Consider the following 27871-nt stretch of genomic DNA (forward strand, 5'->3'; position numbering starts at 1 on the left):
GCTTTTTGTCTGCAAGACTCCATTCACAGTCGATTGCAGCTTCCAGTGTGCTGCCTTCTCACGCTGCCCTCCATATCCTGCTTCACCTTAGGTCAGCAGTGACATACTCTCGGCCAGAATCCCCCCCACCCCAATCACACTCAGTGTCAGGTGATTCACCCTAGCCCCTTGTTCTCTCTTCCCTCTGAGCAGGCTCTTTCACCTTGCCCCAGCCTTTGGATGCTCCCCACCCTGAATCTGTATGTGACCTCCTTCCTGCTTTCACTGAGATGCGTTTACTCAAGTCTGGGCTCCAGGGTACACCCCATCCTTTCCAAGTTCCCAGCCAGGTACACTTTAGGTACCCCCACCACCACCAGTAGACCTCCAAGCCCACCCTCCCTCCTTGATTCATTGCATGGCACTTATTTACAGGACAAGATGGCCCTTAGTTCTGGCCAAACTTGTACCAGAAATATCCTTGATGGGAAAAGGGAAGTGCATTGTATCCCCAGAGCCTGAAGCAAGCCTACCCAGTCATGCCTGCCTTTGAAAACTATTGTAGTCCACAACGCTCCTGCAAGGTTGTGTTGTTGCAAAGTTTCATGATGTCCACTGTCAAATTAAGTTGCTTCAGGGAAGTGCCCCTTCTTAGTACTGAACCCCAGGCACACTGTTGTCTTGGCTTGGGGGATGCTTTAACTGGCTGCTGGCCAGCCAGTCCCCACCTCCAGTCCCCAACACTCTCTCATGTCAGATACCTGTCTAGTTTTATCTCTGGGTGCCCCTTCCCCATCTCTAGCACCGTATGTGCAAGAGAGGTGCTAAGAATTGGCTCTACACCCACAAAAGCCCCCTTCCTGTAAGTGTTCTTCCTGGGCAGATGTTCTCCATGTAGAGAACTTAGAGGTTTCCATAGGACCTGTCCCTTGCCTCTCAAGTCTTGAAAGTTACCCTGAGAGGGTGCAAACTGAATTTTTTGCTGGCATCTTGGATGCATTTGGACATCATTAAGTACTTAAGTTTAGCATCAGATGCAAGACCACCTCTAGACACCTAATTCACATTGCTATAACATTCCCTCCCTCCAGCATTGGACAGTATCGCCCTTTTCTCTGAGCTAAAGGATTAGTGAATTATTCAGTATTTTTTGAGTGATTGGCATCTCATTTCTGAATAGGCAAAAGGCACTCTTAAATCTCTTATCTCTTTGAAAAGGGGTAGAGAGCAGTCTTTTCTCTTAAAGCAAAGGATTCATTTCTCAGATCCGTAAGATCTGGAGTCTTATACTCGGTGGCCATGGGCTGCTCCCACACGGGTCCCCTCCCTGCCACAGCCTTCTCCTTAGAGCAGCACGCTCTACGTGTGTTCTCTAAGCAGTTGATGGCTAGACCTGCAGTCAGCACCCTGGAAGGAAAGCAGTCTCCCTGGCCATGCTAATTTTATCAGGCCTTGGGCTGAGAGGTCTAGCTCTTTACAGCCCTGCCATGATGGACTAAGTTGCTTTTACTTGAGTGAGTTGCTTTTCACCCAGTGAGTTCCTTTCTCGTGCCTTTAAAATTTGGTAATTTGCCAGAACTGCATTTACAAAAACCATTGTGAGAACCTTGTTTTAAATTACACTTGGACTGAATTATAAAGTAATTCAACAGCAGCTAGAGTAACTAGTATCTGTTAAGTGTATTCCAGAGCAAAAGCTGTGACATAGCCAGCCAGCTTGACTCCTCTACTTACCAGAGTCCTGTGATCCTAAAAATCTACTCTGCTCTCTTTTCCTAAAACCTTGCCTGACTTCCTCAGCTAGAGAGGTTTTCTTACGCTGACTGAACTCCTGGGTTTATTACTGGAGTCACTCATTAGATGCAGGCAGCTCCTAGCTTACAAAGTCTTTTTTCCTCCGCAGACTCATTCCTTTTTCTTGCCAGTAGAAAGGTGTCAGAAGCATAGCGCACGAAAAGTGCAAATGGTCAGTACACTTTTGAGGAGATGTTTCTTCTTATGAATAGAGTGTGGAAACTCTTGGCACTCTTGAGTAATGAGTGGGTTAATGTGTTTCCGGGTTAGGGGACAGTTTGACAGTAAAAACATGTACCTGCTGCCCTGTGGCTCTCCTGTAAGTAACTGGACAGGATACATATAAGGCACTGATCGGGGGTCTCCTGTGTCCCCCCACCCTGGTGGATCACAGGTGCTTCTCTGTGCTTTTATAAATAAGCTTTGGAAAGCTGGTTAATAAAACAGTAGGTTGAGTATGGATTTGTTTTTATGTATCAGCAGTTACCTTGTGGTATTTCTTTAATTAGCAAACATGCATTATTTAAATTACCGAAAAAATGTTCTTCGTAAGTGTGAGGTTTGTCCCTGAGTGCTCAGTAGTGGATTGCATGGGCCATTCAAGAGTGGGCAGCCTGGCCTTCCTACTCCTTCCTGCCTGGCCCCTGCTTACCAAATGGAATTTCTGACTTGGGTGGATGCTTCATAAGCCACAAATACAATTTTAATGAAAATGACATAATTTGGGATTTGTAAATAATCCTATCTAACACACAAGCAGTGTCCCCTAAAAACTCTTAGATGTGAAAACTTAGTTATTGTATCCACTTCTCCATGAACTCCATACCTTCTGCAGCCTCTTCCAGCTCCTGGTTGACTCTGGACTCCATGCCCTGGCCCTCAAAGTTGGGGCCTCTTTCCTTCCTACTGATTGATGAGTCTTTAAGGAGAGCAGATACTGCGACCCTTTCATCAGTGCATACTCCCCAGCCAACCTGATCAGTTTTCACCAGAGGAACTCATCTCTCGGGAGCCACAGCCCAGGGGCATGTGTCGTTGTGAGTGGCATCCATCTGCTGCCTGGTCTCTGATGATGGCTTGTCTCTTCCTTTGTAGAGTGCCCGGCGAAGAATGTGATGGGATCAGTAGCATGTCTGCGGAGAGCGGTCCTGGGACAAGACTGAGAAATCTGCCAGTAATGGGGGATGGACTAGAAACTACCCAGATGTCTACAACGCAGGCCCAGGCCCAACCCCAGCAAGCCAACACAGCCAGCACCAATCCCCCGCCCCCGGAGACTTCCAACCCCAACAAGCCCAAGAGACAGACCAACCAACTGCAATATCTGCTCAAAGTGGTGCTCAAGACACTATGGAAACACCAATTTGCGTGGCCTTTCCAGCAGCCTGTGGACGCCGTCAAGCTAAACCTCCCTGTGAGTAACTTCGGCAAGGCCTGGGGCTGCCATCCTCCAGGTCTCCTCCTGTGGGAGGGTGGACTTATGGGAGGGTGGATATACCTTTGGAGTCATTGTGAAAGCACGGGCCCTTGAGTGAGTGGTTTCGGCAGTCCTGATGAGTGAAAATAGGGAAGGAGAAAGAACCTGCTGACTGGCTTAAGCAGTAACTGGTTTCTTTGATACTAGGATCCCAGAAAGTACTGTGTAAGAGGTTGAAGTGGGTGAAGGAGTGCTTGCAGCTTTCCTTCCAGTTGGATGGTGGGGTCAAGCCCTCCCTTCTCAGACATGGTTGATCAGAGTTTTCAGAAGAGGACTGGCTGACTACAGCACTTCTTCTGGTACTGGTGTCATTATCATCGCCCAGAGTGCGGGGCAGTTTGAGAAGGTAGTGAAATGCCTCCCAGGGAGCCAGGTACATGGAAGTGGCCTGACTGAAGAGAGGGGTAGGGGTGCAGCTCTGTCCCTGGTTGCCTTTGCACACGCCCTCACACCTGCCCACCTTGTGGCCACACTGTACTGGCTCTTGTTGTTTTGTACCCCTGTTCCTCTCCTTTGGGGCAGGGAGAGTTTTCCACTTGCCCACACCCCTAGCACATGGTCCTAGAAACTCAACTTGTACCTCTAACTGAACCTAGGAGAGCAAACGACATAAATGTGTTAATTTTTTCCTTTCTTCAAAGCATCAAGGACTAATTATCTTTAAATTGCTCTCTGCTGTTGCCAGATTCCACACACACCCCTGGGCAAGGGAATTGGAATTAGATGATTGCTGCTTTTGACCTAGGCATGGGTCTGCGAGTTAGAACTGCTCTACACGGGTATAGGATCCTCAGTCTCTGCCAGGGGTCTGGTTTCAAGAAGGAGGAACACACTACGTGACTTTCCTTGCTTGAAAGCTGCTGTGTCTGTGACAGCTGTCTAATACTCTCTGTTCATTGAATACGCATCGTATGCACTCACAGAGAGAGTTGGGAGGGGCTGCTGCAGGTCTGGGTAACGAACTGGCTCAGGAAAGGAGTTGGGGGCAAAAGAAGGGTCTTCACCAAATCCAGACTTCAGAGGCCACTCTCATCCATTGACCACAACCAGGAGTAGAGGCAGTGATCCTGCCGCTGGAGAGAAGCTTTTGGGAGAGATTGCTGTATCAGTTTCTAGCTGGGCTAATGGGCTGAGCTCTGCATGGTCCTAGATGAAGTAACCTTGTGAGAGCAAATGCAAAGAACGGGGGTAGAAGGAGCTGGGGATTGGAATCCAAGTGTGCTTTTTTACAGCACTGGAGGGAGGTGGGAGGCCAGGAGGATTGCCAGCAGAGAGCAGCCCCCCAAGTTGCTACATCAGAGACTACACAGGGAGGTCAAAGAGATGAGGATTCCAACCTGACCCTCCTGTTGGCCTTTAGGAGGGCGTTGGTGACCTTAGGACCATGTGACGCAGAAGTAGAAACCAGATTCACAGCTGTATGAATGAGAAGGTGAGGATGTGAAGCCATCATTTCAAGAAATTTAGCTTTGAAGGGAAAGTGCAGCAGGGCCAGAAGGAGGAGGGGTTGGTTTGTTACAGGAAAATGCAGAGGGTGCAGAGGCAAGGAGAGCTGAGAGGGTGAAGACTGAGGAGAAAGGGGGACTGGGGGGCCTGAGATTCGAGAAGGCAGCATCCCAGCCAGTGGGACAGACATGGGTGTGGGAGGTCTGTTAGGCCAAGGGGTTTGGGGGTTTGAGGTCATTCTCTGAAGTGGAGAGCAGGTTCCCCAGGGGCCACAGTATGACTGTAGATGTCACCCTCAGCAGCTCTGACATAGGAAGAAGAGGCCTGTGGATAGTGGCACTGGTCCAAAGTCTTCAGAGAGATGGGGAGAGTGTGGTACTGATCCAGAGGGATGGGGCGGGGCTGATTGGCTGGGGAAAATGTCTCGCTAAAGCCCAGTTTCCCATAAACAACCCACTTCTCCAGGAAATGTTAATAGCGCCACCCAAAAAAGTTTCTTCCTGTTTTCTGATGCCCACCAGATCTTTACCTGTGTTTTGGCCTCTGGTCCCTGCTGGACTTCTTACTAGAATGCCTGGCTCTTTTGTTCATTACACATGTACAGTTGGATTGTCATGCCCCCAAGCCCCTGCCTCCCTTTCAGTCCCCGCCACCCCTTTGTCATCGTCTCGCCTCGTTCCTGTTCTGTCCTCAGCCGCTCTCCTCTTTGGCCTTGAACCACTTGACACATGCTGAGGCCAGTTCAAGCACCTGACACCATTCTAAGAGAACTTTGGCCATGGAATAAAACCTAAATTTCCCCTAGGGAAAATATATTTGGACTTGGTTCTCTAGGGGAAAGGTGGTCAGAGTAAGTATAATGTAGAAAGTCTGCTTCAGTCTCCCCTTGAGGCCTCCTGGCCAGGGCACCTAGGCCTGTGTTTGCAGCCCTTGTTTGGGCAGGGCTGAGATCTCTGCCAGCCCTAATGTGTATGCTGGTGGCTTCTGTGCCTTTCTCATGGATGTCAGAACAAGTCAGAACCTCATACCCCATGATTACCTTTTAAGTAGTCCACCACTGTTCCTGGGCAGGACCTCAGTGCTTGCTAAACCATAGGCCTGTCCCTCTGTCATCAGGCTCCCTCTTGTACTTGGTTCTGATACCTCACCTTAGCCTCATTAGGGGAACCTCAGAGAATGTGGTTCTCAGTGGGGCTGGCTGGCTGTGTGCAGGTTCTCCTCCCTGGCCTGGCCCTTCTGTGGTCATTCCACCTGGAACCTGGCCACTGCCTGATCTGTCCCCAAATTCCTCCTTTGGTCGTTTTTAAAAATAAGTGTTTGGTTTTAAAATTTAGGTTTAGATTTAGAGAAAAGCTGTGATGATAGTAGAGAGTTTGATTTGAAGGACTTCAGGACACCTGCCATCTGGCCCCTTCTGTTTAGCACTTGTCAATAAGATCTGAAAGTTTGGAGAGTGGGTCTGCTGGATTTCTTTTTTTTTTTAATAAGGATTATGAAAGCTGTCCATTTAAATCTTCATCTGGCACTTAACTGTATCCAGATACTAGTGGATCCTTAGATGGTAAACTGTGTGCAGGTAAAAGAAATGGAAATGCAGTGAACTTGACTGAAAGTGGAGGCTTTTACTCCGTGGTTCTTTAGTGTGACAGAAAGCAAGGGATTCACTTGTGAATGGGCTTGCAGTGCCAGTTCCATAGGATTTTACATTTTATGGATGTAGAAAATTCCAAATAGTGAGAAGAAAGTAGAACCTACCATGGTTGTCTTACCCGATAAAAACTTTTTTAAAGGCTGTATGTCTTCCCCATTATTTATTAAAAATCAAAAAAAAAAAAAAAAAGAGGAAAACATAAATCTCAATAAAGACAACCTGTTCCTGGACAGGACAGTTGGCAAACTTGCACATTTTCCCTCTGAATTGCCACACAGCCTTTAGGAATCCTTTCCTGACCCACTTTATCTTGGAGTCCCCCTTGAGATAGCTCACAGATGCCATGGAAGAGCTTGGATCTGCGTGCCTGTGGAGTAACCTGAAGTGAGATCACAGGCCTGCCTGTGAGTGCTGTGTGGCTGTGGAGGTGACACTGGCCTTTTGCTTTCTGCTCTCCAGGATTACTATAAGATCATTAAAACGCCTATGGATATGGGAACAATAAAGAAGCGCTTGGAAAACAACTATTACTGGAATGCTCAGGAATGTATCCAGGACTTCAACACTATGTTTACAAATTGTTACATCTACAACAAGGTGAGATGTGGGGGCTGTTGTCCAGCTGCCCTGGGGAAAAGAGGAGGTAAAGGAGGAGGAGGCGTGCATGTCTGGAACTTGTGGGCAGAGGTACTGAGAGCAGATGGGATTGGAGTCTCATGAGAGGAGACCATTGGAGGCAGAAGCATATAGGAGCGCTGGTTTTGCTTGTGACTGGTTCTGTTTCTTTTGAGGCCAAAAACGTTCTGGCTCTGTTTCTAACTGTCCTTGTTAGCTTGAAGTATGTACTTCTCAGCCCTTGGGATTTTGGTTCTTGAAAAGGACAGTGACAACTCTTACTAAGAAATCTGTTTGGATGATGTGAATTGTCAGGAAGGGGCCTCCTAAAATGTAATTGTGCAAAGGTGCACTCAAACAGAAACCTAAACGTGAGAGATGGTGCATTGGGGCCTGCCGCATCTGCAACTGTGGGCATGACCATTGATGACTCACAACCATAGAATCAACTGCCCCATGACCTAAAATGTAGAACTAAAGATCACTTCTTAACCCAGTAGCCAAACCATTCAGTTTGGCTGTTCTATGAAGCCAAAGCATTTGTTTAGTCTCAGCTCTCACCACTAGGTTTAAGTGAAATGTGCACAGATGAGGATTTCAGTTTAGAGCCGAGTGGAAACAGCATATTACCGATGAGGCGGCAGAGTGGGGACCTATAAGGGAGTGAGAGATGGACATTGCCCTGAGTCCCAGCTGCCTTTGGGGTACACTGGGGAACATTATTGGAGCCATGCTCTTGTATCTGTGGCAAGAAATCCTGTGTAATTCAGGTGAAGTTGAATTGTGTCAAAGGAGGCTCTAATGCAATAGAGGGCCCCTGTGATCGGCAGAGCTTGATGGATACTTAAGGTATTAGGATGGTTTCTCAGGCCAGAACTTAAAAGACTAGAGAGGCAACAGACCTGCAGACATATGAAGCCTCCAGTGATGCCTGGTAGTGTAGCTGTGTGGCCCTTTGGGGTTCATATTGGGGAAGGACCCTGAATATGATGCTCCATGCTTTGGGGCATAGGGTGTGGAGCTCTTGAACTGTCTAGAAAAGTGGGGCGGGCTTTCCAACCCTCACCCCATGTGTTTCCTCTTTTAGCCTGGAGATGACATAGTCTTAATGGCAGAAGCTCTGGAGAAGCTCTTCTTGCAGAAAATCAACGAACTGCCCACAGAAGAAACTGAGATCATGATAGTCCAGGCAAAAGGAAGAGGACGTGGGAGGAAGGAAGCAGGTAGGGTACCTTCGGTGTCCGCAGCACTGTTAGCTTCACACTGAAATAGCAAGGAAATTGGCTTTGTTTCTCCCTAGGTTTTTGCCAACTTTCTCCAAGTTCATTGGAGGACTAGGCGTGGTGGGAAGACAGCTGCATTATACACTGGCTGCTTTGTTGCTAATTGGATATGGTCGGGCCAAGTTCATCGTGGGAACCACCCCAGAGGGTCACATGACACCCCCCCCAAAAAATAGAAAAAAAATTGGACACTGCCTTTTTTGATGGACTTCAGTTAAAAGGAAAGTGTAACCTTTTCAAAGCATTTTAAGCTATTTGAATTCTTCATCCCACCAGTGCCATAGTCTTTGTTTCTTTGTTTTAGATAAAAAAGAAATTAACCTGATCAAAGGCTATACTAATACCCTGATCCTAGAGCCTTGAGGTTTGTTACTTGAATTATCTTAATGCATTTGTGTCAGAGCCATGCCTGCTATTTGATAGTCTTCTAAAGTCAGGCTCTCCTTGTTTATCTTAGCACGTACCCCTGTCTCTCAGCCTGACACAGGATTCCAGAGGCCAGCTGGTAGGGAGTAGCCTGCTCATAAAATGTTTCTCTCTAGGAAAAGTACTAACAGCTGCTTCTGCCATCTTGCCATCCACAGCTTGTGCTGCACAACAGCAGTGCTTGCAAGGTGGGCCGTGTTGTGAGTTGTTTGCTTCTCTGAGGAGCAGGCTTTCACCTGGCTTCCCACCCTGCTTGGAAGTGGTGGCTTCAAAGGAGCAAAATGGGGTTGGCTAGATCCCCTGTAGGGCTGAGGGGTAGCCAAGGAGAGCTGGTCTTGAGGGCCACTCCTTGGCCGTGGAATTTGCTCAAAGGCATCCAGTAACCTTACAGCCAAGGAGCCCTACCCTCTGCCTGGGTAAGGGGTTTGGTCTTCACATAGGACAGATGTGGGGTGTTGTATGTTTTGGCTCACCCACACCACTGCAGGGAGGCAGCCTGAGCTGGTCATGAAGGGCAGTAGCTGCCTAGCCTCCCTCTGTGGCTCAGAGTGGTGGTAGCTTGCTGGTTTCCAGAAACCTTGGCCAGGGCTGCTGATGCCGGCCCCTTGCCAGAAATGCTTACTCAGAAGGCAGCGTTTCTGGGAATGAGGACAGCTCTGCCTGAAAGTGCCAAGGAGGTTTTTCTTTTTTTTTCCCCTCTCCATCACTATCCTGGTGCTGACTCTCAGCGTGTGTTTCCTGCTCCTTTGGCTCAGGCCTTCATGCTCCTGAAGGGGTCTTTGTGCCCGAGTCAGGACATGGAGCCAGGACACCCCAGGAAGTGTGGAATGCCATGTGTCACTGCCCTCGGAGCACCCTGGGACAGGTGGACAGATTTGGCTGAGGTCAAGGGTGTTCAGGCTGTTCTGTTAGACAAATAGTTATGGTGACACTGTGCCATGCCCATGCAGACGTGCGCTTGCCACCTGTGGCAGTGTCCCCACAAGGTCAACCAGCATGCAAGCACTGCATCTAACCTGTCCCTTTTGTGATTGGTAGGGACCGCAAAACCTGGTGTCTCTACGGTACCAAACGCAACGCAAGCGTCGACTCCTCCACAGACCCAGACCCCTCAGCAGAATGCTCCATCTGTGCAGGCCACACCTCACCCCTTCCCCACCGTCACCCCAGACCTCATCGTCCAGACCCCTGTTATGACAGTGGTGCCTCCCCAGCCACTGCAGACGCCCCCACCAGTGCCCCCCCAGCCACCACCTCCACCTGCGCCAGCCCCCCAGCCCGTGCAGAGCCACCCACCCATCATCGCAGCCACCCCACAGCCTGTGAAGGTGAGCATCCTGTGCGTGTTGCCGCCCAGCCTGGCCACTGGCTGGGTCCTGCCACCTCAAGTAGACGACACTCCCCCCCCAATTTGCAGTGAGGCTTACAGGAGACACTCACTCATCCTTGCCAGTGCTTCTGGCTCCCTGGGCATTTGTGGGTATTTCTGGGGAGGAAGGGGGTCACATTGTGTTTAAATCAGCACAGCCCAGAAGCTGTTGCCCTGCTGACCCCAGGATCCCATAATTGAGTCACACTTCTCAGGTGGTTGCTGCCCCCACCCCCCGTGTCTGATTTAGAACCGCACATTTGCAGATGCTGTTTAAGTAGTGTCGGAAATGTGCCTCCCTCGGGTGGCCAGAGTGACGGGGGTTGGCTGTGGGACTGGAAACTGCTTTAGGAGGTAGGTCTCTCTGGCCTCCAGTGAGCAGATCCTGCATGCAGTTGTGTGCCTTCTCCTGCCACTGGCAGGGTCCTGTCCCAGCTTCAGAACAGAGTGGTGGGACAGGGTCTCCCTGTTTCCAGTCCTTCATTTGTGGAATTGCCTTTGGGCCCTGTTCCCTTTGAGTGTTGAGACCCTAGAAAGGACCTGCCTTCAGGAGTGACCCTGAGGGCCCGCTGTGCCGGCCGCCGCCTCTGATTATGCCTGTCACGCCTGTGCTCTCGGCAGACAAAGAAGGGGGTTAAGAGGAAAGCAGACACCACCACCCCCACCACCATCGACCCCATTCATGAGCCGCCCTCACTGCCCCCGGAGCCCAAGACCACCAAGCTGGGCCCCAGGCGGGAGAGCAGCCGGCCTGTTAAGCCCCCGAAGAAGGATGTGCCAGACTCGCAGCAGCACCCAGCGCCGGATAAGAGCAGCAAGGTGTCGGAGCAGCTCAAGTGCTGCAGCGGCATCCTCAAGGAGATGTTCGCCAAGAAGCACGCGGCCTACGCCTGGCCCTTTTATAAGCCCGTGGACGTGGAGGCGCTGGGCCTGCATGACTACTGTGACATCATCAAGCACCCCATGGACATGAGCACAATCAAGGTGGGGGGTGTGCCCTGGAGCTGGGGCGGGGGCTTCCCAGGACAAGGAAGGCTGGCGTCTCTGAGCCCATTCCGGGCAAGGGCCCAGTCTTAGCTGTCTAGACTCTTCTTACCCATCCAGAGAAGCCCAGCGCCCCCTGCTGGGGATCGTGGGGACAGCCCCGGACTGTGTGCTATAGACAGCGGTGCTTCCCCCTTGTCCTCAGAGCCCTCTGTGGCCTTGAGGCCCAGTGTCCACAGACACCTTCACGTGGCAGATGCTGCCGGAGAGTTTGGAGGGCCGTCACTCTGCCAGGCTCTGTGTCTTTGAGAAGGCCTTGATGTCTCTCGTCAGTAGGAGAAACACAAGTGCTGGCATTTTCACTGTAGTGTTTTGAAGCCTTTTTGGTTTTACTTACTTTAAGCCTTTTGGCATTTTTTTCCTGGGAGTGGAGTAAACCTGCCCAAACATGGAATGGGCAGAGCAGGGGACACTGCTGTGTTCCTTTTGACCAGTGTCCTATCCTGTATTACCAAGACAAGTACACGCCAGGTCAGAACTGGACCCAAACTTCCCTTTGTGGTTCTGGCTTAAGCTCTGCCTCTTTGGATTCTTTGTCCACTTGCCTGTTAGTCAGGAGCAGTGAGTGGGTTTGGATGCTAGCAGGGCAGTCTCGGCCCTGAGGCTTGCTGTTGAGTGTCTCCTTGTCCACCTGATGCTGAGAGTTGGAGTGATAACCTCTTCCCACTAGGGTCTGAGTTAAACCCAGAGCCATTGAGAAGCTAACTTGCTCCTACAGGCAGCCCTCTTTGCTGTCATTTCCTTTTGGAACAGGGGCAGCCATGGCTAACTGGGACCTGTCTTTGTCTTTACAGTCTAAACTGGAGGCCCGTGAGTACCGTGATGCTCAGGAATTTGGTGCTGATGTCCGATTAATGTTCTCCAACTGCTACAAGTATAACCCTCCTGACCATGAGGTGGTAGCCATGGCCCGCAAGCTCCAGGTGAGGCTCTGGGGAATCTCCATGTGTGGCATCCTTCAGCAGAGCAGGCTGGGGTCCTGGGTGGGCCAGCCCTCTATGGGCCTTGGCAGATTTTATTTCTCACTTGCTTTATTATGTCACATTGCTTTGGAAGTGTGGACTAAAGTCAGGATAACACGTACATCTTACATTGGGATTATTTCATTATAAGTAAAGCAGGGTTGGTTGGTTTCTGTCTTGGGCATTTTGGGTTTTGTTTTGGAGTGTCCCACTGAAAGCCCACCCCCCCACCCCACCTGCATTCGGTTGCCCTTGGCCAGAAGAGTGCATATGCTGTGCATGGCCCCACCTCTTGAAAACAGACCTGTCTCAAGTCGACGAGGGACACTCTTGCCAGGTAGACTCTTTGTCACAGTTGTGACCTGAAGTAATTCCTCAACTGTGGGCATTTATTCACCAGAGCCTTGAAAGTCTTTGTTTGCCTTCCAGCTGCAGAGTGGCTGCTTTTCTATGTTCTGTATGGCCATGATGCCCTAGTGGGTGGGATTCGTGGCCCTTTCAAGTTGATTCTGGGTGATGCACACTGCAGAATACACACATGGGTGGAAGGGAGGGGGAAGATTACAGCATAAATGTGTGAACTGACTCCACTTTTCTTTATTTAAAAAAAAGGAAAGATATTCAAATTTCAACAGAAGTATGTCTTTGGGTAGAAAGATCAGGAATTCAAAATTATGGAGAATAAAATCAATATTTAGAACTGTTATAATCTGTTTTTTTTTTAATACTTTGAAATTACATATATAATATAAAAATTGCAGCCTCCCATCCCCAAGGCCCCAGGTTGCACTTCTGCATTTAGTGTCGGTAGGCCGTGAGCTGGGCCACCTGCTGTCACAAGGTACAGGTGCTCTAGCTGGATCTCAGGTCCAGTCTGCGCATCCTGTGTCCAGCCCTCTCCTGGCATGTGAGCAGGACTTCCTCACACCAGGCTTTCTCAGCCATCTGTGAAATGCTTCCAGGGCAGAATCAAGGACTTGCAAAAGGACCTGTGGGTGGGTCTGTGTTTGTCAGAGGTCACCTGAACCCTGCCACCTACCTGCCTCTCAGCTCTCTTAGCTCTACACCTTGTCCCACACTCACCAGCATAGTGTCTCCTGTGTCATCTACACTGGAGCCAAGGCATGGTCTCCTCTGTTCTTTCACTTGGCCCTTTCTGGGCCAGCCTTTAGTTCACAGGATGTGTCCTAAAAAGTCTAGGGGTAGCAAAAAACCTTACTAGTGTGGACTTGGCTATCATGTAAACACACACTCAGACTTGAAGGTTTTTATTTCTACTGGCTGTTTCTTAGTTGTGTTTTCTCTCAGGTTTTTTGTTTTGTTTTTCTTCAGTTCGGTGCTATCTTGTCTGCTTTCTTCGTAAAGCTGCTTTTTTCACTGTTACGCATTTCCCATCCTTGAAGAAACTCAGGCTTTATAATTTTGCTGTAGTTCTCATACGTAATCACCAATGGTCCCTTCAGAGCAGCATCTTAGTGAGCTCACCCCCCCCCCACTACTGAGGACTTGAGGGGTAGTAGCTTTTGCCCAGATAAATACCCACATCCTTTATTTGCCCTGATGAAAACAGCTAAACCAAAACAAGGTCTCTCTCAGCACCAAAGATTACTATTTTGAGCTACTCTATTTAAAAAGGAGATAGAGAATATCCTCTGATATATTCTAGCTTTTTGTCTTCCTAATTTTTGTGCCTGTTTTAAGGTCATTTGGGATTTTGTTTTTGTTTTTTTGTTTGTTTTGCATTTTTGTCCTGGAAGTAGTATGAGCACACCCTAACACAGGGTTTACTCAGAGCAAGGACACTGAGATGTTTGCCACACAGCAGCTTCTTTTTTAAACATTGACTCCAGATACCAGGCTAGATAGGACAAGGTCCTTGTCTTGAGAAGGGTTCACTTCAGGCAGAGGCAGGGGACAGTGCCCAGTGGGCCACTCAACAGGGGGCTGCCTCTGCCTGTGGCCTCCTTTGCCTGCTGCAGGGTGGGTCTCCGTGTTACTGAAAGTGACATGCCAGGAGGCTGGTGGGGGTGTCTCCGCTTCAGCAGAGTTGACGTGGCAGGCCACCTGTGCAGACTTTTCCCCTGGAAGGTACTTCCTGTATTTGTGGCTTTTTGTTTTTCTTCTTTATCTTGACACTCTCTAGGATCAGCATGGTTTAGGTGGCTAGATTGCCCACTGGAGAGTAGGGGGCAACAAAACCCCACACCTTGTTTACCTCAGTGAGAGGTACTGGGACTTCCTGTCTCTTAACTAGGTTGTAACTAGGCTGTGCCAAAGGACTGGAATTTTCCTCTTCTAGTCTCTAGGTTTTGGGCCTTTAGAAAACCCACATCCCACTGCTTGGCAGCTGTGGTCACAAAGACAGCCAGGAGCCCCCAGGCTTGGGGTTCCTCAGCAGCCTGAGGGTGGCTTGAGTTTAGGGCTGGCAGCCCAGCTGGTAGGCCCAGAGCTCCTGGCGGTACTGTCCTCTAGTCTGCTCTATTGTGAAGTGAGGAGTAATTTAGGAAGTTTGGTACCTAGGTGCTACCAGAGTTTTATTTTGAGAGAAAGTGCAAATTCAAGGTGGTATGCAGTTGTGTTTACAGCAAGGAAAAAAATTAAACTGAGAAAAGTGTTTGGGTCTTGCATCAGACCCCTGAGGTAGGAAGCTTTTGAAATATATGTGAGAGAGAGAGAGAGACAGAGTGTGTGTGTGTGTGTGTATCTTAGTGTCCACGCACAGTTGCATCCCCAGCACCTGAAACTATTGGGCTTCCCACAGCCTATATCCTGTTCCCCACCCCTATACCCTCCAGTCTCTGTGCCCTGGGGGATGCCCAGGTATGGCCAAGCCCCACAGCAATATCCAGGCGTGGCCATGGAGGGGCTGACTGAACTGTACTTCCCCCTAGGGTCTCCAGCTGTGCAGAGGTGCAGGCTGGTTTGCCCAGGAGTCTTTGGGTACTGCAACATCCCAGTACCTGAGCATCTCCTTTTAACTAAAGAGGGGATAAGGAGCTTTCTCCATGAGTCTGATGTAGCCCAGAATAAATGACTCTGGTCAACATTCTAGCAAGAGGAGATACTTGCTCTCTGAAACCAGTGTTCTTGGTTGATGTTGAGAATTTTGATGAGCTCAGGTTGTTGGAGGAGGGGGGCTGGTAATGTCATACCAGGAGGAGGAGATGGGTCCACCTCAAGACACTGTTGACCCTAATGCAGAAAGCCTGAGCCCCTGCTCCCTTGAGAGGGTGCTGCTTGTTCGTGTTCACTTGTCCTCCCTTTTGCTGTCCTCCTTCATAAGACACTTGCCCAGATGCGTCTTACTGGGTTTTGCCATCCTCTCCCCTGACCCCACTCTCCTCGACCTCTCCCTTTGCACCATCCTCCCAGGGGTTTGCAGATGTTGTTGTCCTACTCTTAGGTCTTAGATCCCGCACAGGCTGCTTGCCACCTCTTGCTGTTTCTACCTTGGCACTTAGACCACTTTTCAACTATTTGTGTTCGCCCCTTGAGGGCAGGGAGCACATCATTCCTGTTTACTACAGAGCAGGCGCTGGTTAAGTGTGAGTCTGTCTCAGCCACTGGGGATAGTTCTCTGCAGTGGTCCTTGGCTCATTGGCATACAGGCCTGACTGTGTTGCCTAGGATGGTCCCCCACTGGAGCTGGAGCAGGTGGGAGGATTACAGGCCCTCAGCCCTGCAGACCCCATGGTGCCTTCCCAGCCAGCCCACCTGACCTGTCACATGCTCCTTGCTATTTGGTCTTGGGGCCTTGGGAGGGCAGAGACCAAGAAGCAGCAGGGGAGTGGAAGAAGGTCTCAAGGTGGGTGCCACCCCTATTTCCATAACAGTCACAGCTAGGGGAGGATAGGAACAGTGATGGCTTTGGGGCAAAGGTAGTGCTGTCTGGCAGCTGGCGGGGGAGGCTAGCCTCACAGATAGGTGGCACGAGGCAGCTTCTGCTTGATAAATGGTCACCTCCCAGCAGCACCCAAGTGCTAGGCCCTGCTTGCCACCCTCCTCCCTTTGTGGGGTCCTGATGCCCTGCCACCTTCTTAGACATACTTCTCTAAGAGCAGGCCTGGCTCTTAAGATGCTTGTGTGGGTCAGTCGGGGACCTGAGCCTGCTCACATCCAGGGCATCACCTGGCTGGTGATGGCCTCTGGTCATCCCTCCTGTTTGTCTTCTCTGTTGCCCTCAGATCTGCTCCAGGATTTATTTCTGAGTAAATTAGAAAGTTACTGCCCTTCTAGCACTTAACCTCAAAACCATTCCGATAGCAGAGTTCAGGCAGACACCTTGCTGAGAGGAGAACCTGCCTTCAAGGAGACTGAGTGAACTGGTCTGGAGGGGAGGGGACAGCACCACAGTTGTGTGGAATGCCTGTCCTGCTGTCCAGGTCACTTCTGCAGCTGCCTGAGGGCTAGGAGGCCTGAAGCTGTGTTTCCAAAGACATCAGGAAAGCCATCTAGGGCTGGCTCTGTCAAGTAGGCCCCAGTTGAAACAGCAGCCTTGGAGTTTGAGCCCACAACCCTTTTGGGCTGTGCTGCTCTCTCAGGCATTGACTCACACTTGGGAAAGGCCCCTTCTGTTGTGTGTGTTGCCATGTTGACTGACAATCCAGGCTTAGAGCAGGTCCCAAAATCCTGCTGGAAAGCCAGCCCTCAATCCTGAGTTATCATGAGATTTATGATGTTGGAGCTGTTGGGGTAGCAAGGGTAGCTGGCTGGTGCAGCACGCAGCTGAACCCCCAGGTACCCAGGAAGGGTTGCTGCCCCCTACGTTCTGTGACCCACACAGTTCCATCAGATTTCTGAATCTCAGAGTTGGGAGGTTTTAGGATCTCCTGGGGTGGGATACTGTGCTCAGTCAACCCAGGATCTCCACAAGGTTACTTGCACCTCGCAGTGTTGGCTTCTTCCCATAGTCTATCCTCAGCGCCCCATCTCCCATCCGTATCTTTCTCACATTGCCTGGTGTACCGTGGAGATGCCCCAGCTAGTGGCACAGGTCTGCTCAGTTGGTTACATGCTCGCTGCAGCGAGGGCTTGGTCTCCTCGCTGGCTTTGGGCTCTGCTGGGCACACTCCCTACAGGAACATGAATCGTGAGATAGAGCCTCCGGTGCTGTTCACTGTTGTGTCCTGGTGCCCAGCCCAGCATCCAGAAGGCTCCCTTGGGATGTGCTGACTAAATGAACACCAACCTGTTGGGAGCCTGAGAGTATTCTTTCCGTCGGTCCTCACCTGGCCTGCCAGCTGTCTCCTGTGGTGCAGGTCACATGTCTTTACCTGGGCTCTTTCCCAGGGTGTGGGTGCCAGACCATGTCAGGAGCACCTTCCTCCTTAAAGTGAGCTTTGAGAGAGGAGTGTTGGAAGAACTATCAAGGGGGCCTGGGTGGCCCCTTGCCTTAGTGGTGGGAAGGGGGTCATCACTGGCCAGGCCCTTTTTAAACCTCCCTCTTGCTTCCTGTTGAGTCAACCCCAGCAGCCAGACACAATGTGGTGATGCAGGGCTACGGTACAGGCACCCCCAGTCCACCTGTCTCGGCGCCCAGCAGCCCTCATGGGCACGGCTTCCTCCCACTCCCTCCCAGGATGTGTTCGAGATGCGCTTTGCCAAGATGCCGGATGAGCCTGAGGAGCCTGTGGTGGCTGTGTCCTCCCCAGCGGTGCCACCCCCCACCAAGGTTGTGGCCCCGCCCTCATCCAGTGACAGCAGCAGCGATAGTTCCTCAGACAGTGACAGCTCAACTGATGACTCCGAGGAAGAGCGAGCCCAACGGCTGGCCGAGCTCCAGGAGCAGGTGAGGACACAGACAGCCCCATTTCTAGTCCCCCCTTCCCTCTCAGATCCGTGGACTAGGGTAGTCTCACTAGGGGTCTCCAGATGATGTCCTTGGCTTTGAGTTCCAGCAGGAGCGGAGTTCCCACTGGGCCCCTTATGGCAGGCCAGGTGCATGTTGATCATACTTAGATGTGTAATGCAGGTATGGAGGTGGGGTGACATGGCCGTTCTCTGGGCAGAAGTGAGGCTTCTGGATCCTTCTGGTGTCTGGAAGGAGGAGGCCAAGGTAGCATGTCCTTATCTCCTGGGGCTTCCTGGGTGCTTCTCTCCTGACAAACTGGCCATTAGGCCTTTAGTCCCCACAAGTGTCTGTGCACTCTTGCCCAGCGTCTTAGGGACTCTTCCTGGGACCAGGATCGCCACGGGGCTTGGGTGGCTCCTCTGGCAAGGAAGACACTGGGCCACCTTTGGAGTTCAGGGTCTGGGTGGGTGTGGGCACTTTGGAAATCTGGTGAGATGGCAGGTCACAGAGCTGAAGGCCAGCCCCCACCCCCTGCCTCCCTTGTCTCCAAACCCTGGCGATGGGGTTCCATAGAGACCAGGGTGATGGGTAATCAGTGTGTGTGTCTTGCCTGTCTGCTCCACAGCTCAAAGCCGTGCACGAGCAGCTTGCAGCCCTTTCGCAGCCCCAGCAGAACAAACCAAAGAAAAAGGAGAAAGACAAAAAGGAAAAGAAAAAAGAAAAGCACAAAAAGAAAGAGGAAGTGGAAGAGAATAAGAAAAGCAAAGCCAAGGAACTTCCTCCCAAAAAGACCAAGAAAAATAACAGCAGTAACAGCAACACGAGGTCTGTGGGCCGCCCCTGCCCCTGGTCCAGGTGGGGGTTCCCGGCCGTGGGAAGGGAGGCTGCCTCTGCCTTTTCCTCTGGATGGGCCCTTCGTGCTCACCTTGTTAGGTGAGGGAGGGAGGATAGCAGGTAGCGTGGTGCTGTTGGCAAGGACAAGCCATAGCAGCCCCTAGTTCACCATTGCGGTCTCAACTGCTGCGGCGTGCTCCCAGGAAGGTATTGCCAGCATCCCCTGTTTTCCTGTGAAGACCACCAGGTGGGGGTGTGGAAGCCTCCCCAAGCCCCAGATGGAGGGTTGGGTGCCCCGCTTCCCCACCAGGACCAGTTTCTGATGGTATCTGTGTCACCCCTTCGTAGCAAGAAGGAGCCAGCACCCATGAAGAGTAAGCCCCCTCCTGCATACGAGTCAGAGGAGGAGGACAAGTGCAAGCCCATGTCGTATGAGGAGAAGCGGCAGCTTAGCCTGGACATCAACAAGCTCCCAGGCGAGAAGCTGGGCCGTGTGGTGCACATCATCCAGTCGCGGGAGCCATCACTCAAGAACTCCAATCCAGATGAGATCGAGATTGACTTTGAGACCCTAAAGCCGTCCACCCTGCGTGAACTGGAGCGCTATGTCACCTCCTGTTTGCGGAAGAAAAGGAAACCTCAAGGTGCCCTTGGGCCCCCTGGGGCAGGGGTGTTCCCAGTCCCTGGTGAAGAAGGGGACTGAGAAGGTGGGCTGAGCTGCTCCCCTTTGCCCACCAGTTAACGAGGCCCCTGTTGGCACCTTCGGTTTTCAGTTAGCTCTGCTGTCCAGTCTTGACCCTCTCCCTTTGCAGGATCCTCCCCACACCCCACCCCCAGTTATAAAACCTGTGTCCTCAACGTAGAAACCTTGAAACTTCTGAAGGGTTATGACATCACATTCGACCCTGCTGTGTGCTGTTGGTGCCTTTCTTGACTTATCTGGCCGGTATCCATCTGGGGTCTGCCTGCACACCTTGGTGTCCTAAGCCTTGCTCTAAGCAGCAGCAGCTTTCATCCTCGGTTGCCTGCCACTAAGTCTTCCCCAACAGCTCCCTGCCCCCCCACCTCTCAGATCTCTGGTGGGGCATGGCTAGGAGGAAAGGCTGCACCTGCCTGCTGTCTTCTCTAGCTCTGTGTAGTCCCCTCTTTGCAAGTCCTTCAGGCAGCTCTTTTGTGTTATCAGGGCCTTGTGTTAGCTCACAGTTTTTGACTTAGAACTAGTAGGATTTAATCCACGTCAGAACTTTGCACACAGTCTTTGTCCCAGCCCACACTGACCCCTGGGGTCCTTGGGCCTCTCCCCAGGGTGCCACATGGTGACACTCTCCCCGGTCTGGGTCTGCATGCTGAAGTGCTGGGAGATCCACTGGGGCTCTGTCTTTTGTCTTGCTTTGCCTCTGGCTGTTGTGTCACCTTTAGGTCCTCTTCACACACTGCCAGAAAAGTAGCTGACGAGCATAAGCCCAGCACTGCCTTGTGTTAGGGAATTCCCTCCTACCCTGGTCTCCTAATCCTCAGTGACTCCTGTAAGAGGGTATTTTGAGAGACTGGAGGGACCTTAAAAAGTCCGGGATAAGCCAAGTTTTTGGTTGGCGTGCATGACAGACTGTCAGCTAACCGCTGGGAAGTGTGACACTGGCTGGGGTCTGGAATAACCGTAGCCAGCCATTAGGAGCAGCCAGCCCTCTGGCTCATGGAACTCAGGGTCCTGCCTGACAACTGTCCTTGTTGCTTTATTGCAGCTGAGAAAGTTGATGTGATTGCCGGCTCCTCCAAGATGAAGGGCTTCTCGTCCTCCGAGTCGGAGAGCACCAGCGAGTCCAGCTCCTCTGACAGCGAAGACTCTGAAACAGGTTAGATGTCTTTAACTTAGAGTTTTGTTGCTCCCTGTGCTCAGTCCTGTGTCCAGGCTACTAGAGACCAGAGATGGCAGTCATAAGAAGAACTTGCTGGGCCCTCTCATCTGTCCGTCTTCCTGGCTGCCATGTTAATCTTTGACTGGGGTGATGGGTAGCCCAGCACCTGTCTCTTTGTGACCTGGGCTGCAGGGGAGGACAAGTGGCCAAGGGTGTTGAAACTGCAGAGCCCCGGGGAAAGAGAATGGAGGACAGATGATGGAATTGATCTTAGTGTGACCCTGCCCAGCCTCAATGGTCTTCCCTGCATCACAGCTGCATGCAGCACAGCCCTTCCAGGTGATGTGTTTTGGCAGGTGTGGAGCAGCCTGCTTTCATTTCTGCTGTGCTCTGGGCTTAGGGTACTGCCACCTTCCCCAGGGTGTGCTCACTGCTGCATTGACTGCTTTTTTCTACACGCACTTGGGATATGTATGTCCTGTACTTCTAACAGTTTCTTCCCTCCGTGCTCCATCGGCCCGCATCTGTGCCCTCTGGCACACTTGAGGAGCAGCTTTGATGTAGGAGGTGGGGGCAGGTGGAGATGCTGACAGTTGCGTGGTGGTAGGGAAGGAGACTTCTCCAGTTATAAGCTTTCCTGGTTTTTCTCAGGGGAGCAGATGGTCAGCTTGGTCCAGAGAAGAGGCTAGCGAAGAACCCTGGTGACCAGCCTGTTACGTGAGGTGGAGCTGGCCATCTGTGCCTGGGCACACGGGGTTGTCTTTGGGCAAGTTTAGCTCCATTAGCTGAGCAGAGAATTGGCGGGCTGCATTGTGCACATCCACAGTGGGAAATGTGTTTGGGCAACAAAGATTGCTGGCATGTTCTTTCTAACTGGAAATAAACGATAAGCTCCACTTCATCGGTTCACATAAATAAATAATGTGACCTGGTGGTGCCCAGGGGCCACACTAAGAAGTTTGAGGACAACTTATAGCAGTTGGGAAGAGTGATGCTGCGCTGAGGTGTGTGGGTCCACAGGTCCTCGTATCGGCTCAGCCTGCCTCTGTGCAGCAAAGCTGGGACAAGGGGGCCTCTGGGCCTTGTCACTATTCATCTTCTTACAGTAAGGGCACCAGGCTTTCCAAGTGAGTAGTAGGGCTCACCTTGGAGGTTGGTGAGGACTTCCGTAGAACTCCAAATGCTCTGGCCTACCTCGTTTTCAGTGGGCCAAAGTGACATGAAATTAATTATGTTCTGTATTTATTGATCTGTTGTTTGCAGAGGCTGCTGTGAGTAGTTTGCTGATCACCTCTGTTGCTGTCTCTTACCCTTTTTCCTTCCTAACCCGCATCCCCCTCCATTGCTTTTTTTAAAAAAATATGTCAACCAGCAGGGGGCACCACACCCTATACTTGCTCAGGAAGGGCTGGCCCCAGGCCGGGGCCCACTGCCCTCAGCCTGGTGAATGGCCGTGTTCTTGGGCCCAGTTAGCATTCCTGATGACTACTGACTTCTCACTTTCAGTTCCAGCCCGGCCTCAGGTTTGCCTTTGCCTCTGGGGTTTCTCACCTACATTTTCTTGTAGGGCTGCTCCTGCTTGGGGTTTAGCAGGCTTTTTCCCTAAGGGTCTGAGCAACCAAAGAAAACCCCCAAAACTGAAACTGACAGAGACTAGACAGTTAAAACAGTGTGGCTTGGCCCCACCCAACATGGCATCTTAGGGGGCTGTTACCGTCACATCCTGATGTCCCAGTTGTGAATCTGTGACTATGACCTTTGTCCCTGGCCACTGAACTCTTCAGGGTGTTTGCTTTAAGCAGGAAAATTCCTGGGTTCTTGAGTGCCCTACACCCCTGCTATGAAGCAAACATGACAGCATTTCTTACTTTTTTCATTTTCCCCCATTTTAAAGAAAGTGGAAAGATTGTGCAACAAGTAATCTGAGAGTCCTGGGAACAGCTGTCCTGGCGGGAAGGAGAGAGAGATTTACAGTCTCAGAGCCGCCAGGCTGCAGGCTCCCAGGCTCCAGCAGTCCAGCCCTGGCGGCTCCTTCGGCGGCCTCCAGCTCCTTCCTCTCCCCCGGCACCCTCCCTACCTTGGGTTTTGCGAGGCTCTCCTTTGTTTTCGTGGTCCTGGCTTTTCCTTTGTCATCTGTGTTCATTGGAAAGCTCTGTCGGGGGCCAGCTGAGAGCTTTTGCTTTTGCTCTTGGGAAGGACCTACCCTGTAGGTTTGTGCCTTGTGGCTCAGACTCTACAGGTCCCAAAGTGGCAGCCTGCACCCTGGTACCACTGTATGTGGCCATCTACCACCCAGTCCCACACAGGAAACTCCAGCAGCTGCTTGTACTGGGTCCATGGAGCTAGGTAGATTTCAATGACCAGTTATAGGTGTTTCTGCCTTCGTGGGTAGGGCTGGTGGGGGGCACTGAAGGTATTTCTCTTGGTCTTTGGGGGCTTAATTGTTTTGCCCTTCTTATTCTTGTGTTTCCATTTGGATTAGAGCCGAAATTCCTGAAAGGACCTGTTTTTGTCAGTTGTGCTGACAGAGCCCCAAGACGTGAATCACCGAAAGAAATTGAACAGAGGCAGTAAATTGGGGCTAGGGTGGTGGTATGTGGACTGCTCTCTGGCCACTGTCCATAGGCAAGGTTGTTGCCAACTGCTTGGGATATGGGGCTGGTCCTTGGGGCCAGGCTGCTGTTCAGGAAGGTGGTGTGTCCACAGACTGGGGCAGAGGGGGTGTTTCTTCACCATCTCTGTCCCAGGCCACCATGTGTTCCTCCTCCCACCCAGCAGCATGCAGAAATTTTGGCCAGTCCCACCATATCCTTTGAACCCAGCTGTTGGTCGTGGACTTTCATTGAGCTTTGATTTTGGCCCAACTCTGGATCCGTTTGAGGGTTCAGTATTGCAAAGGGAGCGGCAGTGGTATAAGTGCCTCCCTCCCACTGCCCTTAGCCGTCTTCAACTTCCCCTCTGTCACATTGCTGATGCCTGGGTCTTCCCAAATGTCCCCCGCCCTCCACAGGTCTTTATGGGCAGAGGTGGGGACACAGCTCCTGTCCCACTGAAGAATGCCCCTGGCCTAGGCTGGGACGACGATTCAGGGAATTCTGGGGTAATTTTCTTGGACTTGGTCCTGGTCTTCTAGTTGCAGAGGGAGCACACTCCAGCTATTTTAGTCTCCTGGTTTCCTTTTCCCAGGATCAGTGCATGTGGGTGTTTCTTAATAGCCTCAGGGGGAAAAGGAATGCTTGGTGTTTTGGAAAGATTTGAGCTGGAAAGTGCAGGCAGAGGCCATGGAGCATTCTTCCCAGACAGCCAACCTCAGCTTCCGCGACCTCCCACCCCCACCCCGGGGGAGTGTCTTGGAAGGGCTGAGTTCCAGTCTCATCTTGGGGCCCGCTGCTGCCTGCGCCAAGGCTGTGATGTGTACTCTTGGGGAAAGAGTAAGTCCCCTGGCAGAGGTGGGGGTGGGAGAGATCTGGAGCACAAGGCTATAGCTGGTCGACCTGAATTGCCAGGTGACCCCTCACACACCCACACATGCTGGGGTTGCAGCTGGAAGTATTCTGGAGCTTCATGGGCAAGGGTGAGCCCTGTGGAATGTGCCCTGAATGAGAGACTGGCTGGTGGGCGGGTTTTTCCCACACACGCACTTGGGGACCATGGGAGTGCAGTGTTGGTTGTGTCTGTGACTCTAGCAGAAGCATCTGCTCTGCTGTGTGGGTGGGGACGAGTCCCATGCCCCCTCCCCGGGCAAGGGGAGCTGCATTTGATGCCCTGGAAAAAGAAAGGACAACTTTTCCGCCTCAACCTGTTTTTATTTTTGTATTTGTTCTTCTCCTGTAACTGGCTCCTCTTTTTATAATTTTTTGCTTGTTTCTTGAGGTTTGTAGGAATGCGGAGGTGAAGCTGTTAGCTAGAGGTCCTGCACTCCAGAGCCCCTTTCTTGGGGGCTTTTCCTCCTTCCACCCAAGTCCTGAGGAAGGGTCAGCGTCACCTCCCTGAGATACGCAAGATGGCAGAAAAGCAGACCCTGGGGGGATATCCTCGAATCAGTGGGTGCCTAATGGGTGTGGCACACCAGGCTGGTCTTCAGAAGTGATGGCAAGGAGAACAGTCAGGGGAGCCTCTCAAATGCAAAGACCAGTAAAGGAAACAGCAGCGTGTACTCGGCGCACATGGAACTCATTCATTACTGGAAGCAGTTCTGTCTAGAAGCATAAACAGGCTCAGGGCGGTTCTGGAGACATCCACGCCTTCCGGATCCAAGGCCCTTCTAAGGGGAAGGTGGGTCTGTCCCCACTGCAGCTGGCCAGGAAGGGGGCGGAACTCCTAGTCTGCGGCACTGTTCTCTTGTGCCCTGTCAGCAAACAGGGCACAGGAGGCTGGCTCAGTCTGCGGTTCTTCTGTTCTTATGACTTGAATGGTACATTCCACACCATTTCTCTCACACTGGTTTCTCTCTCCCTCTATGTAGGTCCTGCCTAATCATTGGACACGGACTCTTAATAAAACGGTCTTCAGTTCCAGATTCCTTCCCAGCAAGCTATAGCTTAAGTCCATTTTCTTCCGTGAAAGGGACAGGACTCCATCAAGTTATGGAATTCCTCAGAGCCCTGGGCCTGTTCCCCGGGGTGGATTAGTCATGTCCAGCAGCTCACGCCTAGTCCCGCCTCTGGGAAGGCTGCCTGCCTGGCTGCCCAGCCCGTGGCCTCCTGTGTAAAGACTGCCTGGCTGTCCCACCCAGCCTCCCTGGTTGTCTGGGATCCTCTGGGTGGGTGGCATCTTTCAAAGGGTGATAACAATCCCCCCTGCACACGCATACATGTGGTGCTGCTCTGTGTGCAAGGCCCTATCACAAATGTTTTCTCTTCAATCCTCCCTCTTTTTCCGGGACTCTGGATCCTAACTACTTCTCTCCTGGACCTTGCAATGACATTAGCCCAGGAAAGATACCATTCAGCCTAAGGAAGAACATGCTAACATCTAGAGCTTCCCCAAATGAGGAACGGGGCTTTAGAGGAGGCCAGCTGGGCCCGAAGGCTCATCGGGGCTGTCCCTCAGCATGCCTTCTCTCCGGTGGCCTATGAGGCTCCGTTAGCCAGAGGCTGTCACCAGCCACAGCTGACACAGCCCCCAGGAGTCCTCCTGTTTTCACTGTTCCCATTATTGCCATTTGGGCATTTCCCCAACTTCTTTGTTCTTTTCTCTGAGAGTCGAATGGGGAAGGTACCTCTTAGACTGCCTCCCGTCCTTTCTAGGTAATTAGAAGCAGGCTGCAGTGGTCAGGAGCTGCCAGGCAGGCCATTAGTGAGGGAAGTCTGGGGAGGAGTGGCTGCGCAGCCAGCTGCCCTGGCTCCTCTAGCTTATCCCTGTCCTCAGTAGGGTCGGGATCTGGGTTAGTGAGAAAGAAAGGACTCTTGAGACCCAGTGTGCTGGACCATTTGATGGTGAGGGCATCAGAGCCTTCGGGGCCTGTTCCATGCACGTTTCTGAGAGGCACTGCCAGTGCAAGTACCCTCCTAGTCTTTAGTCCTCTAGAATGATGACAGCCACTGAGGGTGGGGCAGACCAGGGTAGCCACATTATCCAGCCCTCTAAGAGACACTGAATAGGCTTTTTTTGCTCTAAAAATAAATACCAGCCCTTTTTTGGTCACGAATCCAGCGTCTCAGCGGAAAACTGCCTGACGTGAGAAATCCCCTAAGGAATAGCATCTGCGTGTCAGAGCTATTTTGTTCTCAGTGTAGGTTGTGTGCGCTTCAAGGCCTAACCGTCTCCTGGCATCTTGGAGTCTGCCTTCTGGAGCTCGGGGCAGGCTAGAGAGGTGCAGCTGGCCACTGCGTGTGTGCAAATCCTGGCGCCCATCCCCAGCTCCTTGGGGCCGTAGGCCCAAGCAGCTCTAACTGTCCCAGACCAGCCTTGGCCTTGGGTTCTAGTTTCAGCCTCCCCAGAACCTCCAGGGCCCTGCACTGATACTTGGAAGTTCCTAGATTGCTCCCTGACCCTCTGGCCAGTTAGCTTCCAGTCAGGCTCCATTTGCCAGACTATTTTGAGCTGCCCTTTGGCCTGTGCCTGATGGGTTCCCAGTGCAGCTCTGCCTGGCTCAAGCCAGGGTTGCTTCATGCCCGGAGATTCCCACAGGACAGTTAGGAAGCCACTGGCATTGTCTTTCTGGGAAGATTTTGCCGTCTTGGAACAAATGGAAGGCTAGATTCCCACAGTGTCGGCCTGTGGTACTGCCCTACCCTTTCCCACACGTGTGCGCATGGGCCATAGCCACAGACCAGCTCTCCTGTGTGGTCCTTGCACCCTCGCTCTCCAGGAATCCTGTCCTTCTTGCCTATGGGACTTACATCTGGCAGAGAACTTGATTTTTAGACTCAAGCTGTCACCTATACCTGGTGCCCCAGGAACAGAGCAGAAAGAGCAGAAGCCCACTCACCCCTTGTCAGCAGCTTCCAACGTGCGGGCAGTGGGAGGTGCCAGCCGGGCCTGATGAGTTGCTGGAGGGGTGGGAGGCCAAGGTGTCTGCTGGTGCTGAGGCTCCCGGTCGGTTCAGTTGATGGGCTCCACACCTCTGCCCTTAACCTTTTGTCCTGTCTCCTTCCCTTGAGTTGGGGGGAGGGAGTGGGGAGGAATCAGTGTTTTAATCAGATTTTACAAAAAACTTTTAATTCTTTGTACAATTGCCATCTATGTAAAGATAAAATTTGTGTTGAGTTCAAGATTTTCATGGAATAAAGATCACACAGTACTTGAGGCCATCTTCATGTAACCCTTTCTAGAGAGTTTTGTGTGGGGGTGTCTTGGGGCTGGTGTGTTGTAAAGTTGTGCACTTCCTGTCTTGTTTTCCTACCAGTAACTCCAATACAAGGCTCGGGCCACATGAGCCAGGCGTGGCTGTCCCAAACAGGCTCCAGCACCCTTTGGTCCCCCCTGCCGGCCCCCTCAGTTCTCTGGTCCTGGGGGTCTGCTGTGCACCTCCCACGTTCTCTCCCACTCTAGGCCTGCCCCACTCAGCACCTCAGCGGGGCCCTGGGAGGATACTCCTGGTGACTTTTCTAAGGCATCTGAGACCTGCTCCCTGAAACCATTAGGGCCCCGTTGCACTGTGTCCCCCTAGTTCCCTCGTGGGCCTCTCTGCTCATGGCTGTGGGGAGGTATGAGGGCTCGGAGAGCTACTGTCCCTCTTTTATGGTGGAAAGAGGTGTTTCTCCCCAAGGCCGAGATGACAGGCCATCCTGGCCCCACCCAGCCTTCTCCCTGCAACACAGTGTCTTCTACTGGTCAAATTTTACCCATTGGCCCCTTTCTTCCCCCAGGCCCCCCAAAGGCATACCAGCATGGGAGCAG

General features: G+C 51.8%; 1 protein-coding gene across 12 annotated transcripts in view; it reads left to right on the top strand.

The window, feature by feature from the left end:
* BRD4 (bromodomain containing 4) overlaps nucleotides 1–27871 on the top strand; it is an 81698-nt gene that overhangs the window by 44309 nt on the left and 9518 nt on the right. For 9 of the 12 annotated variants that reach the window (XR_012501626.1, XR_012501625.1, XM_074350559.1 and 6 more), the window contains 10 exons: nucleotides 2869–3187; nucleotides 6807–6944; nucleotides 8050–8185; nucleotides 9710–9999; nucleotides 10662–11024; nucleotides 11879–12007; nucleotides 17625–17834; nucleotides 18463–18662; nucleotides 19020–19315; nucleotides 20414–20524. Coding sequence is in view for 9 of the 12 variants with exons in the window: in XM_074350559.1 (XP_074206660.1) it covers nucleotides 2903–3187; nucleotides 6807–6944; nucleotides 8050–8185; nucleotides 9710–9999; nucleotides 10662–11024; nucleotides 11879–12007; nucleotides 17625–17834; nucleotides 18463–18662; nucleotides 19020–19315; nucleotides 20414–20524 (2158 nt within the window). In the remaining 3 variants the exon portion in view is untranslated. The other 3 variants (XR_012501627.1, XM_074350565.1, XM_074350564.1) reach the window with 3 other exon arrangements.

This window comes from Camelus bactrianus, chromosome 22, assembly GCF_048773025.1.
Source record: "Camelus bactrianus isolate YW-2024 breed Bactrian camel chromosome 22, ASM4877302v1, whole genome shotgun sequence".
Taxonomy (NCBI): Eukaryota; Metazoa; Chordata; class Mammalia; order Artiodactyla; family Camelidae; genus Camelus; species Camelus bactrianus.